The 15,553-nt window shown below is 43.5% G+C and overlaps 1 protein-coding gene across 2 annotated transcripts in view; it reads right to left on the reverse strand.

The window, feature by feature from the left end:
* Nucleotides 1-536: 536 nt before the first annotated feature.
* LOC131499080 (ATP-binding cassette sub-family C member 12) overlaps nucleotides 537-15,553 on the reverse strand; it is a 174,680-nt gene continuing 159,663 nt past the window's right edge. For both annotated transcript variants that reach the window (XM_058706806.1, XM_058706801.1), the window contains 8 exons: nucleotides 12,425-12,611; nucleotides 8,032-8,121; nucleotides 5,977-6,166; nucleotides 5,383-5,542; nucleotides 4,279-4,357; nucleotides 3,094-3,279; nucleotides 1,418-1,582; nucleotides 537-1,313 (listed from right to left, as the gene is read on the reverse strand). In XM_058706806.1, the coding sequence (XP_058562789.1) occupies nucleotides 1,221-1,313; nucleotides 1,418-1,582; nucleotides 3,094-3,279; nucleotides 4,279-4,357; nucleotides 5,383-5,542; nucleotides 5,977-6,166; nucleotides 8,032-8,121; nucleotides 12,425-12,611 (1,150 nt within the window). In that variant the 3' untranslated portion in view covers nucleotides 537-1,220. The remainder of the gene's footprint in view (nucleotides 1,314-1,417; nucleotides 1,583-3,093; nucleotides 3,280-4,278; nucleotides 4,358-5,382; nucleotides 5,543-5,976; nucleotides 6,167-8,031; nucleotides 8,122-12,424; nucleotides 12,612-15,553) is intronic.

Here is a 15,553-nt window from a genome sequence, read left to right on the forward strand (position 1 = left end):
CCCCAGTCATGCCACTCATTCTTGAGTGCTCATATATGCCAGGCACTGCCTTCTTCCATGTTTGTAAAGATGGGGAAAGGTATGTGACCAAGACTAAGAAGGGGAGGCAATTGGGAGATGTCAAATAGGAGCTTTGCTGGCCACTGCTGCCCTGTGCCACATTTAGAGTTCAGCCTAGGAGTTGGGAGGTGAGTCCAGAAAACCTCACTAAAACATCATTGGGGCCCTCAGTCCTAAGGGAAGAGAAACAGACTGTGAGTGTGCCCTTGGCAAAGAAGAGCCCTTTGGAATTTCTTTTTTTTTTTTCCTTTCAGTCTTACTGTGAATTAACAGTACTCAGTCTCCTGGGCTACTGGGAACATATCTTTCCTGCCTCTGACATAGCAAACCTGAGGTTGGAAAGCAAGCCTTTTATTTGGGAGATGCCATGAGGCTTTATCACTGAGTCAATGGAGAAAGCAAAGAGGATCTGTGAGAGGAAACAGTACAGAAAATGGAAGATCTTCAGTATAATAATTGCAAGGCAACATTTCAGGGTAGTTTAATCTCCTATTGCATTTTAATGACCAATATAGAAGATATAAAAATGTCATTTACAGAGAAACTCCAACCTTTTGTTTCCCTTGTTATTCTAATAGATCAAATAGAACATATAATATGATTTAAAAAAATTTTTTTTTCACCAAACAATGTAATCAATCTTGCATGCTACAGACCTTGTAGTTACTGCTTATCACACACAGAAAATAGATGCGAAGAGGAGTTCAATGGGGAGAAAACTCTGCACTTTTCCTTTTTGATGAGAAGGCAGGAAACCTTTTACAAATTCCATCTTTAGGCATTTTCCCATTCTGTTTGATTAGATTTAACTGAAAGTTACACTTACACTGAAAGTTTCCATTCTCCGGCACTGAGGTGGTATTGATGGGGACACATTCATTGATGGGCACCTTGGAGTTTTAGGAGGTGGGGGCAGTTTTTTAATCCATTAGCTTCTTCTGCCTCTATTTACCACCCAGAACCAGCTCCAAGCCAACCAGTGAGGTTGGGAGGCATGGGTTGGGTAAGGCAGGAAACCACCCTCCGCCCCAGCTCAGCCTGTGTATCAGGGGTGGGACGGATTATGATGCCTGCAGAGATAGCTGGCCCTCCTCTTGCAGGCTCATCCAACTCATCTGAAGCATCCTCCTCCTCCTCTAAAATCAGCTGATGTGAGACCTTTACAATCGGACTTTGTTTTCTGCTGCTAGTAACATTGCAAATGCAGAATCTGGCTTCTCGGCAAGGACTTCAGGCTTGTCAAACTCGACCACCTGAAAGTCAGAGAAAAAGAGCTGAAATTGGCAGAAAATAGCCACTCACCTAGAGCCCAAACTGTTGAAGCCTCTGTGGAGGGGATGCCAACAACTTCCTGCACCTTCCCATTTTCCATGACCAGGACGAGGTCACAGTTGAGAACTGTGTTGAGGCGGTGGGCAATGGTCAATACCGTACAGCCTTTGAAGGCATCTTTGATGGTGCTCTGAACAAGGCTGTCAGTCTTGGAGTCCATGGAGGCGGTGGCTTCATCAAGGAGAATGATCTGTTGAGGAAGGCACATGGTAAAAGCCATACTAGACCAAAGCTGCACCTGAGGGAAACTCACAATCTTAGCTCTATTTATTACAAAAGAAGAAGAAGAAGAAGAAGAAGAAGAAGAAGAAAAAGAAGGAGGAGGAGAAGGGCTGAAAAGTCATGAGCTAAGGGCCCGTCTCAAAAGATCAGAACAACAACAGCAAATAAAAGTTCATACCACCTCCATCTCCTTCTGAGGGACTGGCTGGAAGAATAAGGTGGTATGTTCTTTATTTCTGTTTTCTAAGTGGTTTATTCTAATCTTGCAAAGTGGTAGGAGGCTTTCTCTACTGTGCTAACCAGAGTCAGTGTGAGCTATAATAACAGTGATCGTATTAGTTTGCCATCACTGCTATTAACAAATCAGCACAAACTCAGAGGCTTAAAACAACAAAAATTTATTGCCTTTGCTGTTCTGGAAGCCAGAAGTCCTAAAGTCAAGGTATTCCCAGGGCTGTATCCCTTTTGCCAGCTCGAGGGAGAAACTGTTCCCTTGCCTGTTGCAGCTGTTCGGGGCTGCCTGTGTTCCTTGGCTTGTGCCTCCTTCCTGGTATTGCTCTAATACCTACTCCCATTGTCACATTGCTTCTCCTATTTCTGACTCTCCTGCCTCCCTCTTATACAGACTTGCATGATTACACTAGGCCCACACAGGTAATCCAGGATAATCTCCCCATCTCAAAATCCTTGACATAATCACATCTGCAAAGCCCCTTTTCCGTAGGTATGGTGGTATATTCTCCTGTTCCAGCTATCAGGACTCAGACATCTTTGGAGGGGGAGAGCATTATTCTGCCTACCACCATACTGGTTTGGAAATAAGAGGGCTTAAGCTCACCTCTGCTTCACCTTGATTAAATTACTTGACCCCTGCCCTCAAAGGTTCTGTGCCCTCCTCTATAAAGGGAGGTTATACTTTCTTATGAGCATGAAATGCAAAGATAACCCACAAAGTACTTAGCGTGTATAGTGCCTCAGTCAGCACGGAATGCATCATGGTGCCAGCTCCCTCTCCTACCATTAGCATGTCTACACAACACACAGGCTAGGTTACACTTTGGTCAGGGTTCAGAGAATGGGATTTCTAAAGCAACAGCAATCCCTTCCTTGAAATCAGTAACCAAGGATGACTAGGTCACTAAGAAAAATGAATATAAACATTACAATTCTCATATCTTAGCATTCTGAAGGCCTTCTTTAGCATCCTGGGCATTATCAGGCTTCAGAATTGTTCAGGGACAAGGCAAAAAAAAAAAAAAGTCAAGAGAAAGATTTCTCATACTCAGAGCACTTAGGAGACAAAGAGAATACCTAAGCAAGTCTTCCCAGGGGGAGGCCCAGAGGAGGCAGGTGCTCTTGCTGTAAATGACTGTTATTTTTCAATTTTTACCCCTTACAACTTTGTCTTAAAAGAAACTGATCGGTTTTTAAATGGCTCAATTGTTCTCTCTTTGCTGAAAGACAAACGCATAGCTCTACCTCCTGGATTGAGTGGCGCTGCGGGAAATATCCAAAATTTGACCAATCCATTTTTCCGTGCTGTTTCCTTACTTTTGAATTACGGAGAAGTGCTCGGGCCATACAAAGCAGCTGACGTTCCCCTACTGAGAAGTTTTCTCCATTTTCTGTGACTTCTGCCTGTAATTTTTCTGGGAGTTTCATTATCTATAAAACACAGAAAATGCCACATTTATGCTGATGATCTATAAAATTGTCCTGCATCATCTCTATTGATTGCCCCACTCATGCATTCATCAGCTGGCTTTATTTTACTGAGGAAGAGAAAGTACAAAACAACAATCATTTCAACATTGCAAACAGGCACCAGGGAAGGACCAGGGAGTAGGCGGACATTAATAATTTAAAATCACAGTATGATTCATAGAACCCTGTAGACACCTCACGAAAATAGGACAAATGGTACACATGTGGGTCCAGAGAAACACAAATGAAGTGTAAATGGCTTCCAGGGTTCCTATTTCTGTGGACAAAATACACATGGGATGGGAGTTTTCTAGTCATCAAGGAAAGGTACAACAGCATCTGATTTATCCAGTCACAGTGATATTGGGACATGCTCACCTTGGTACCAAGTCTTGGGGGAGAAAATCCCCTCCATGCTGCCGAGGTGGCCATACTCACCCACAGCTCTTCTAGGACAGGACCCTGTCTCACAGAAACTGGCCATACTGGCCATTCCTCGAGCCTGCCATACCCCCTCTCACCTTCCTGTGCCTTATATGTACCCATAAGCAAAGGAGGCTATTGGCAGAGCAACAGGATGCCCCATCTGCTCTAGAGTCAGATGCATTTGGGTTCAAGTCTCCATTCTGCCACTTACTAGCTTCACATGTTTCTTCCCTGAGTCTTAATTGCTACACCTCTAAAAATCAGGATAGGAGTTCCAAACTCAGAAGTCTGCAGTCAAGACAGGACCAAGTGAGGTGAGATCATACATGCAGAGCTCTTGTCCAGATCATTTCAGAGGCCTAAAAATATTATCTATTGTTGCTTTTAACAAAGAGTAAAAAAAGATCACATTCTCCTGACACATGTGACATCAGCAAATAAGCCGGACCAAATGATGGCCCGGGTCTTGTCAAATCCAAATCTGGGCCCTGGTGCTGGGAAACGGACTCATCCTGGTCAACCCCAGAGACCTACTGTGTCTCTCATGAATGTCCTCTCCAGAACCTGCCAGAGCATCTCATCTGAGTGACTCTCAAATGGATCCAAGTTGTACCTGCAATAAAGGAAAGAGCAGGGAGCCAGTTTTCTGAGGAGGACAGGATGGGGGAGTATGTTTTCTGCAGCATGTGGGAGAGAGCAAGGGGTGGTGTGTGTGATGACTTTCATGGCCCCAAAAGCAGTGCTTAGCCCAGGACAATGGCCCATAAAATTACCAATCTCAGGCAAAGTGAGCAAAGCCCCACAGCTCTGTGATGGGGCAGAGACTACCAAGGCAGGAGAGACAGCACTGAGCAAGGCACCCAGGAAGACACATTTGGTCCTTACAGTGGCCATGGACAGCAGAAGACCTTTGACCCTATGCAAATTATAGGCAGAGAGGGTGTGGTGGGGGGATTCACTTTGCCTTCAGAAGCAAGAGGTACAGCTGTGGCTCCCAGGACTTCACCCAGGGTGCCCCATGTAGGTCTGGTATCTCAAGACATGGAATGCATTTTTCTTATAATTCTAAATGGCACTTAATATGAGAAATGTCCTTCTCATTGGAGGAGGAACCATTGCCCTGGACTAAATGAGAAAATGGTTTTCTCCTTATCCCTTGACATCAGATCTTGAGCCCCATGGAAGTTGCAACCCTACTGTTCTTGTACTTGAACAACTTCTGTTCATTCTTCAATGGGAATAAATTGGTGCACTTCCCTATGTAATGCTACATACATAGGGTAACCACTTATTTTATTTCGCTAACTGGGTACTTTTGAGGGTGGCTAGTGTTAAACCTTATAGGATGCTGAGACACAGGCATAAACCAGGGCTCTCCAGGGCCAACTGGGCTATATGCTCACCCTATGTGTAAGCATCTTGCTTATTTGTGATGTGGCACATAAAATACAGACAATGTTCAGGGCTCTAGTCCTTGGTTCTTCCTAAGGCTTCAGCAGGAACAGGTACTAGAAGTGCTTCTGAGCACCTCAGGATGGCTGCTTCTTTTAGGCCCACTGTGGGCACTTCACAAAGTTCCTGGCTGGTCTGATTTTACTACCTAAAAAATAGGAATGGACGATGATCAAAAACAGCTACCTTACTGTACCTACAAACAGGACAGGATCCTGGGGGATCACAGTCAGCTTGGTTCTGAGGTCTTCCAAACCTATAGTGCAGATATCCACCTCATCAATGAAAATCGTACCGCCAGCTGGCTCCACCAGACGAAACAAGGCCATTCCCAAGGATGACTTTCCTGGGAATAATAAAAGCAAGAACAGCAAATCAAACATCAGTTTGTACTTCTATCATATCCAAGTATCTAATCAGGGGAATTTGTAATGCAGTTAAATGGCTCAGTGCAGATGACTGTGCAGACAGAAAGGCCTCACTCTGTGGAGGCAATCAGCTGCCCTGACATGGTTAACCTGCCCGTTCCTGCAGGGGCTGTTAACACACGACTCATCCTCTGGGCCTCGTTTCACCAGAATGATTCTCATTTAATTAATTCAAAAACTGGTGTGTGTTTGTTTCCAACTCCACACACACATTCAACCTGAAATCCCAATTTACAGTAAAGAGATTAGAGGGAGAAAAAAACAGCCAACCCACCACACATACACACAGCCCTCTGGTGTGGCTCAACCAGCATCCCTGGTGGAAATGCAAAGAAGACAACCCTGTCCTCACCAGAACCTGTTCTTCCAACAATCCCAACTGTCTGCCCGCTTTGAATGCTCAAGTTCAGCTCATCAAGAACAAGGGGAGTGTTGTCTCTGTATCTCATCTGATAGTCTCTGAATGTTATCTCCCCATGCCTGGGCCAGTCACGGGGACAAGTCTCCACTTTGAGGGGGTGAGTGCATTCAGGAACACAGGTCTGGAAAACAGAATAACCAATGACAGGTTAACAATCATTCACTTTTCCATTCATTTAATTAATTCACGCATTCCCACAATTCTAGGTACTAGTGTTCGTGGTGGTGTGCTAGATCAAGAAACCCACTAAAGAAGTCACATTCCAATGGGGAAGTCAGATAATAAATAAGAAACAAAATCAGAAATAAAGACAATAAATCATAAAATAACATAAACATAAAACATTAAAAAAAATAAAAATGAAGACAATGTGTGTAGTGAAAGGGGTAGGCAAAGTAAAAGTAACTTAAGGGCTTAAGAAGGCATCTATGAGGATATGCGATTCAAGCTGAGACGTAGAATGCTGATATAAGAAAATTTGAGTTCAGAACCTTCCAGGCAGAGTAGACAGCTAGTGCAAAGGCCCTGGGGCCAGAACAAGCTTGGGCACTTTGAAGAATAGAAAGAAAAGTTAGGTGTCTGGAGCTCAGTGAATAGAGAGATGGACAACTATAAGGGACAGCTCATACGGGGCCATGTGGGCCTGGGCAAGTGTCAGCATTGTGACCTTGAAGCTGTGTGGCAAATCCAGACCAAATCTTGAGATTTGCAGAGTTCAGTCAGATACAATTTCAATATCTGCAAGTGTCTAAGAAATGCAAAGTCTAAGCCAAGTTGCTCTATTCAACTTGGCTGTGTTAGAACACCACCTCCTCTAAAGTTTTGAAGTCCCTGTGAGCCATGAGAAGTAAGGCCCCATGTGCCCTGGGGGTGGCTGGTGAGTCCAAATCTGTGATAAGCAACTACAATTAACTGATAAAATATCTGTATTCCTACACAGTGAATATTTTTAACCCCCGGGAGATCTAGAATTAATAACGAGAATATTTAAGAGAAGCAAAATTGTAACAGTATTTTCAGTTGAAGGAATCTGCATATTTTGTGTTTCAAGTATAATATTAGTAACATAAGGGCCTGTGATTCTAATTTAAAATGTATAATTGAATAATTTATTTAGACATGATTTTAAGTTAAAAGCTTACTGTTCATCCACAGCATTGGGATGGTTATGCAAATTTAAAGCTTACTATATTTATAAGTGCAATTTATTAGATTTATATAACCTCTGGAAGGTTTGTTTGTTAAATCAGATAATCGAGATACTTAAGAAGGACATGGAATGTGCTAAATTTTAAAATGCAGTTTAATGTTTTAAAGAGTTTAATTAAGTTTGTAAATGAGGCCAAATGCTATTCAAAGGCCCTTAAAAGTGATTGCTTGACTTGTCTAGACTTTTCAAAGAATAGCAGGATTTGTAAGTTGAACATAAAAGCTTTTAAAGAAGAGTTCGGCCATTGTTTTTTTTTCAATTTACAATTTTAGTCAATCAAATAGTAATCTTTAGAAACTAAAGTTAGCCACTGATTTCTATTTTTGTATGCAGAAACTTCCCTTGAGAATTTTTTTTTTTAAAAAAAGAATCTCTTCCTCAACTTAAAGTACTTTAGACTGTATGGTAAATATGGGCTTTAAGAAGAGGGTTGTGGTTCATTTTCAGTTTTTATTTTATTTGTTTGTTTGCTTGTTTGTTTTTATTAGAGAAATCATGTGTGTGCATGACACAACGAGGGGCACAGGGAGGGAGAGAGAGAACCCCAAGCATGCTCCACATTCAGCTTGAAGCCCAATGCAAGTCTCAGTCTCACAACTGTGAGTTCATGACTTGAGCCAAAATCAACAGTCTACCACCTAACCGACTGAGCCACCCAGGCACCCCAACAAATTTCAGTTTTTAAAAAGACCCCTTTCACATGTCAAAAAATCAATGCCTGCATAAATTCCGCCAGAGTTAACTAGCCCTTCCTCTGGCATGCACTAATTTCTTACCAAAATATACTCCCTGAGCAGCTCCACGGGGGTGAATTTGGCCTGGGTTTCTGTCCCTGTTCGCACACATACTTGGAGTAGTCCGCTTAGCTATTGTAGAGAAGCAAAAGCTGAGTTAGATCCCTTTCCTCCCTTGGGTTCTGCTGCCCCACCCTCAGGGGCAGCCCTTGTGAATTACCCCTCACCAGCCTCACTCAGAGCCACACAAAAATATGCCTGCATTCCCAGCCAAGTGCCCAGAAGTAAAGACACTGCAGTGTTTTGCCTTTAAATATTCCTCTGCATTCGGAACCAAATGGGTAATGACATTTTCCCTGACACTCCAGATGGCATGAACCATCCCACTACAGTACCACTTGATCACTCTTGGTCTAAGCTGGAATCTCCCAGGGCCACAGAGCTGCTGGGTATCCACCCCTTGCTGCCATCTGGCATGGTCCTGCACTTCCATGCCCTCCCTGATTTACCCAACAGGCAGCCAAGCAGCCACTGAAATCCCATTGTCACAGACCATCATGGGTAGAAGGAAATCATTTAGCCCATCTGTTTGCTTCAGACATGAGAATATCTAGGCTCAGAGTGGGGAATGTGGCTTGCTAAGGTCACCTATCTTAAGCCAGAATCCCCCAGAAGCCAACCCTGAAATTTGAGTGTAAGCAGGTTGAATGGAGGTCCCCCAAAAAGATATGTATGCATCCAAATCCCTGAGACCTGTGAATGTTACCTCATTTGAAAGAAAAAGACCTTTAGGTGTAAGTAAGGATCTTGAGATCATCCTGTATTACCTGGATGGACCTTAAATCCAATGACAAGTATCCTTATAAGAGACAGAGGAAGAGAAGACACAAAAGAGAAGAAGTTGTGAAGACAGAGGCAAAAGTTGGAGTGATGCTGCTACAATACAAGAAATGCCAAAGAATGCCAGCAGCCACCAGAAGCTGGAAGAGACAAGGAATGGCGTGTCCCCTAGAGCATGCAGAGGGAACAAGGTCCTGCCTACACCTTGATTTGGGACTTCTGACCTCCAAAACTGTAAGAGAATAAATTTCTCTGATTTTAGGCCACTAGCTTATGGTGACTGGTTACAGCAGCCCTAGGAAATTAATCCAGGAGGTGGACCGCAAAAGTACCAGTGGGAGCTGGGAGAAGTGACATACAGAACAGAAAGTAAGTCATGAGAGGTTCACTTGTAAATACCCAAAATTTGATCCTACTGGAAGCTCTGGGACACTGCATGGAACACACTTGAGTTGTCCTGAGGAAGCTGGGCTACATCCCAATTGATGCCCTTCAACAATTTTTGGGGCCACTTCTGGCTTAGGGAATTCCCCACACTTGCAGGCTGCCCTGGGCTTGGACTGGGCACCTTCCCGTAGCAGCAGGAGGCCAACAAGGCTGCCCTGGAGGGTTGGTGCACCAACAGCACCTGCTTCAGTCACAAGGTGGGCTTGTGGGCTCAAGGCAGGACCAGGTCTTCTTTCACTGGGTGAGCAGTGACTGTGGGCCAGGCCCTGTCACAGAAGGGCTGGTTTTCCAGGGCTGAATGTGATGGACAAAACCCTTACAGTCACATGGCTTATGTTCTAGCAGGCTGGCAGGATAAGACACATGTCATTTCAAGAAAAGGTAAGATGCCAATAAAACAGGATGTGAAAGAATGGTCAGAATGGAGGTGGGGGGGAGAGGTTTGCCTCTGTTAGGGCAGTTAAGGAACTGTGTGAGCAGAGGCATTTATAAAAAGAAGTCCGCCAGGCTAACTCAGGATTTGGATAGCTCTGAGTAGCAGCAAGTGACCTTAACAAGGAGGCAGTGTGGCCCAAGCAGGTAAATGGCAGGGGGCAGTGGTGTAGGTCCACACCCTTTGCATGGCTCCCTTGTTGCCTGCCTGCTTAACACACACCACTGGCTTTCTATTTCTCTTAGAGCAGTGGCTCTTGACCTGGGTGATTATGCCCTTCAGGAGACATTTAGCAATGTCTAAAGAAACTTGTGGTTGTCACAACCTTAGAGGAGGGAGGTTCTACTGGGATTTCCTAGTTAGAGATCATGGAGGCTAACATCCTATAACACATAGCACAGCCTCTCACAAAGAGGATCATCCAGCCCTTATATAAAAGCAACCTTATATTCCATGGCTGACAAAGCCTTACATAGTCTCTCCCCGCCAACACCTCAGACCTTATTTTCTACTCTGCTCAAGCTACATGGCCTTCTGAATGCCTCAAATGCACCCAGCTCCTACCTACCCCAAGCCTTGCTCTGGCCTCTCAGCCTGAAGCATCCTCCCTTCCATCTTATTTGGCTGGTTCTTTGTCATTCATGTACCAGCTTGGAAGTCACCTCCTAGCAGAGTTCTCCTCTGACTATAGAATCTCATGTTGCTGCCCCATTGACAGTCACATTACCCTGTTTTATTATCTTCATAACAAACAATTTCTGAAACCTTCTCACTTATTTGCTTGCACACTTATTTATTCCGTCCCATGTTATATCTCTTTTTATCCCATAAACTCTATGAGAACAAGACCTGTCCAGATTGTTTGCTGCTGAATCCACAGCACCTAGCAGAATTCCTGGCTCACAGTAGATTCTCAGTGGCTATCTGGTGAATGAATGAATGAACCTTGCCCTTAAAAAGGGCTTATGTGCATTTTATTAAATTCAAGGGTATCATCCCTTTAAGTCCCTGGGAAGTCCTCCAGAAGTTAAGAACTCCCCTGCAGCACAGTGCTGGCCCAGTAAGTGCTCATTCTCCTCCATGATGTTATGTGATGTCAATTTACATTCACTTTCTGCTCTGTGGGACTTTACACCAATTTCTCATCCATCTAGGGAGTCTCCTCTGTTCTCAATGGAAGCTCTGTCATTCGGATTCTGTGTTCTCCAAAGGGGGCTAATGTTCAACAAAACCCCAAAGTCAGCTAGAGAAGTGTACCCTTAGATCTAGTGTGCGCAAATTCTCCAGTCTTACAGGAATATTTGAAAACAATCTCACGGAAAGCTGATGATATCCCCCAAAAAGCATGCCCTCAGTTGAGGAAAGCTGTTTCACTTGGACCAAGTAAGGGAATCTATTCAATGTCATCTGCTTTATATCTTACTAGGCAACAACAAATAAAAACATCCATCAATGAGGGAAACTGGCTACCCAAGAAAAATTCATTTTTTCCCACTTAAGATAAAGATCTGAGAATATATTTTTGTTCTTCCCCCTTCCTAAAATGCCATTAAAATGATATCAGAGAGATTTTAAAAAAGGAATAGAACTTTAAGGGCAAGAGGGTTGGGAAGAGATAGCACTGAACGAAGAAGTCACAGATTTATGGAAGATGGAAAGGGGAAGAAGAGCCTTTTAATAGAAAGGAGGCAGAATGTGTTGTCAGGGCTTACAGAGATTTCTATCTAGCAGAACTCAGACAGGCTCCAGGTGTGAGAAGGAGCCACAGAAATGCTGATCAGTAGTCTGTCTATAGACCCATCTGTTTACCAGTCCTCATCTTTCTCCCAACCAGATGTAGCTGGACACTTTATCCTTAGGCCAACACATACACACACATGCACACACACACACTCAAGATTCACACTCAGATAGGTATCAGACCCAGATGACCTAGGTTCAAACCCTAGCTCTAACACATGACAAGTGTGTGATGTTGGACAAATCTCTCTAAGCCTAAGTTTTATCATGTATAAGGTGAGGACTATGGCAGAAACTATCTCATCAATTGTTGTGGGAATAAATGAATTAATTCACATACATGACTTACAATAGTACCCCAAATGGCATGTATTTCCTGATTATTATTATTATTATTCTGTATTACTATTATTTTCCTATTACTGTTATTTTCTTCAAAAGAAAAATACCAAAGCAAACAAAAAGAGAAGTCAGTATTATTTGTCATAGACATCATGACTGCCTCTCCAGCATCCTTTTCCTGATCTCTTTTATGGGACAGTTCTGTGACTTGGGGGTAGGATGGTGTGTGACTCCATCCTTTGACCTAAGCCAATCATCCCAATTCTATCCAGGCACTAATTTGTTCCGGGATGCCTAAACTAATCCAGTAAGAATAAAGCTCAGGGCTTTTGCTCCGTGACTAGGGTACAAAAAGCTTTCTTCCTCCTTCCTTCCTGTTGCAGCTCTCAGAGAATGCCAGTCACCATTGTACAACCATGAAGGAAGTCATCACAGAACAAGGACAAAGCCAGGGGCTATGATCCAACTATTCCTGAAGCCCACACAACTGTCATGCCTTTTAGTGATGTGAACCAGTAAGCTCTCTCTGTTTGTTGCACCCATTTGAGTTAGATCTTCTCTTACATCCATCCTCCCTAGTAATACCCTATGCCAGAGCCTCCAGGCCAAACCTAAGTTTATACTAGGTGTTACCTGGATGATGTAAGACAAAGACAAGCCTTTGGATGAAGCACTAATTGAAGAGAAGCTCAGAGTCACCAACAAGGCCACGATGAAGGTGACAATGTTCATGAGGACATCCATTCTTAGAGCAAACCACCTGAGAGCACAGTTAAAGTACAGGAGGTGGCTGGAATTTTCATCATTTAGCATCTTAAACCTAAAATTAAAAAATCATACAAAACAGGAGTCAGTTGTACTTCCACAGAGCTAGGGTTAGGGTTACCAGAAAATTAAGACAAGGGGATTTTTTTTCTTTTTCTTTTTCTTTATTTTAGAAAGAGTGAGAGAGAGTGTGCATATGCAAGTGGGGGAGAAGGGCAGAGGGAGAGAGAGGGAGAATCTTAAGTGGGATACATGCTGAGCACAGAGACTGACATGGGGCTCAATCCCATAACACTGGGATCATGATCTGAGCCAGAATCAAGAGTCAAATGCTCAACAGACTGAGCCACCCAGTCTCCACAAAGAGGAATTTTTAATCAAGAGCTAATGCACTCTTACATAAGACTCTTACAAAGACACGCATATATCCATCAATACTCTTTAAAATCTGCCACCATAGGCATCTTTGATATGCACATTTTTTGAGAAATCCTATGTAGCAGCATTGTGCTGAGTGGGCTTTTTCTCTCTTTCCCAGAACTGACAACTAGAACCCACAGCTGAGAAAAAAAGGTGCTCAGTATCTCATACTCTACCTTCAAAAGACTTCTATTTTGGATTCAGCCACTCCCTTAAAGGCCATGTGGAATTGACAGTTAGCCCCTTGATCTATAAAAGGGTAAGGGCTGATTTTGGCAGAGGATGCCTTTAGGGAGAATCAGTGTGTGTGATGGTTGAGAAGGGAAAGAAGGATGCTTGGTTCCCCTCATCAAATCAGAGAAAGAAGATTCAAGGCAGTTGCTGGGGGTCTCCTCCAGAAGAAAAAAACTGACAACTTGTAACCCCTGTTGTGTATCCACTGAGCCAAAAAGAAAAAGGACACAGGGCAGAGGGATGGAGAAATGACACTGCTAAGAATGAGGGCAAGACCCCCCTGGAGTTGCTCATTCCCTAGATGCATGGAAGGCAGATCCTGCCCAATCCTGCAGTTCCTAGAGTTGAGGGTACAGAGAGAAGATGACTTTCGGTGCTGTAGTCTTAATGCAGTATCCCTCAGCATGAGGCAGAGAGGCCCCAGATCAGGAGAATGCACAGGAAGGCTTCACAGGAAGAGCTCTCTGGAAGACCCACGCAGATCTTGCCCATGAGCAATGCCTAGCAGAACTGCCATGGACTTGGTCCTGTTGGAGCCTCCACCTTGCCACACCACATCTGCACAATTTGCTGGAATGGCAGAAATGAGCATCAGGAAGGAGAGAATAACCTGATAATGTGTCCTCCCTCACTTCATTCCTCTGCACCAGCCTCAGGGAACCAGGCTCAGAGAAAAAGGAGAAAATGTTTAAAAGAATAGACCAAAGGCTTCCCAGTAGCACACCTGCCCTCCCCCTCCACCTGACACATACACACAGCACAGTATTACTACTCCAAGCCTCTGGGTGTGTAGGGAGGGAATACAGTTGGCCCTTGAATAACGTGGGTTTGAACTACACAGGTCTACTTACACATGGATGTTTTTCAATAAATACAATGCAATATTGTAAATGTATTTTCTCTTCCTTATGATTTTATTAATAACATTTTCTTTCTCTAGTGTTCTTTATTGTAAAGATATAGTATATAATACATATGACATACAAAATATGTGTTAACCAACTGTTTATATCATTGGTATAGTAAGCTATTAGTAGTTAAGTATGAGGGGAGTCAAAAGTTATATGCATATTTTCAACTGTGTGGGGGGGTTGATGCCACTAAACCTGCATGGCTCAAGGGTCAACTTGACCTAGACTGAAATTTTGAGTGGGCTGAACTAACAACTAACCATGAGAGATATCAGATTCAACTGCCACTGAAGGTTCCTTGACCTATTGGGAAAGGGGCTTCAATGTTTAAACCCCTCACTGGCACAAGTCATGAACATCTCTGGTCATTGCTGCTTCATCCTGTTCCAATGATCCTCCAAAGACTCTGTCTAGAAGCACCTCTGACCAACCATTCTGGGCCTGTAGCACCCTCCCCATTCTGTTTCTCTCAAAGTTATTTTCCCCAGAGCTTAGGTAAAATATTCTTCCAAATACCATGGTGTTTCTATCCTACAGCTATAAAGCTTACAAATTCAGATGATGGTTTAAGTGACTTAGAAGTCATCTGAGGTCTTATCTGTGTGGTTGGTCAGATTGCACAGGAACAAAAGAAACAGAAGGCTGGGATCAAATTGGAATTTGACCCCAAGGCTTTGTTTAAAAAGCAATACATGTCAGGGGTGCCTGGGTGGCTCAGTTGGTTAAGCGTCCGACTTTGGCTTAGGTCATGATCTCGCAGTTCATGGGTTTGAGCCCTGCATTGGGCTCTGTGCTGACAGCTCAGAGCCTGGAGCCTGCTTTGGATTCTGTGTCTCCCTCTCTCTCTGCCCCTCCCCCACTTGTACCCTGTCTCTCTGTCTCTCAAAAATAAATAAAACATTTAAAAAAAATTTTTTTTTAAGCAATACATGTCAGAAGCCCAAGCCCTCTGGAAAGTCCATGACAGGAAAGAAAGTATTAAAAAGAAGCGGACCCCATCAATCATGTAGGACTCAGCTGCCCTGTAGGATTCCCTTGGAAACCTTGGACAAAAATCTGCAAGAAGACAAACCTTGTATCTGTTTTGTTTGTCATGAGTAAGTTGATGAGTAATTCTATGGACAGGAGCCTTTCCTCATGATCAGGACACTGGAAGTGTCAATGTGTGATGCAGGACTCTCTACAGATGACACATAGGTTAAACTAGGAAGAGCACAGCCACTGATTGAACTAAAGGCAAGTTGAGATGCCAAGTTTACACTGAGACCCTGGGTGGCAAAGTGTGGGAAAAGAGAGAGAAAAAGAATTAGACCCAAACTTGAAGTTTGTGTTAGGTTTTTAAGGCAGAAAAATATGGAAAAAAATAAACCAAAACAAAGTGGAACACCTATGTGTCATACACTGCTATAGATTCACCAAACTCCATTTTTTT

This window comes from Neofelis nebulosa, chromosome 17, assembly GCF_028018385.1.
Source record: "Neofelis nebulosa isolate mNeoNeb1 chromosome 17, mNeoNeb1.pri, whole genome shotgun sequence".
NCBI lineage: Eukaryota > Metazoa > Chordata > Mammalia > Carnivora > Felidae > Neofelis > Neofelis nebulosa.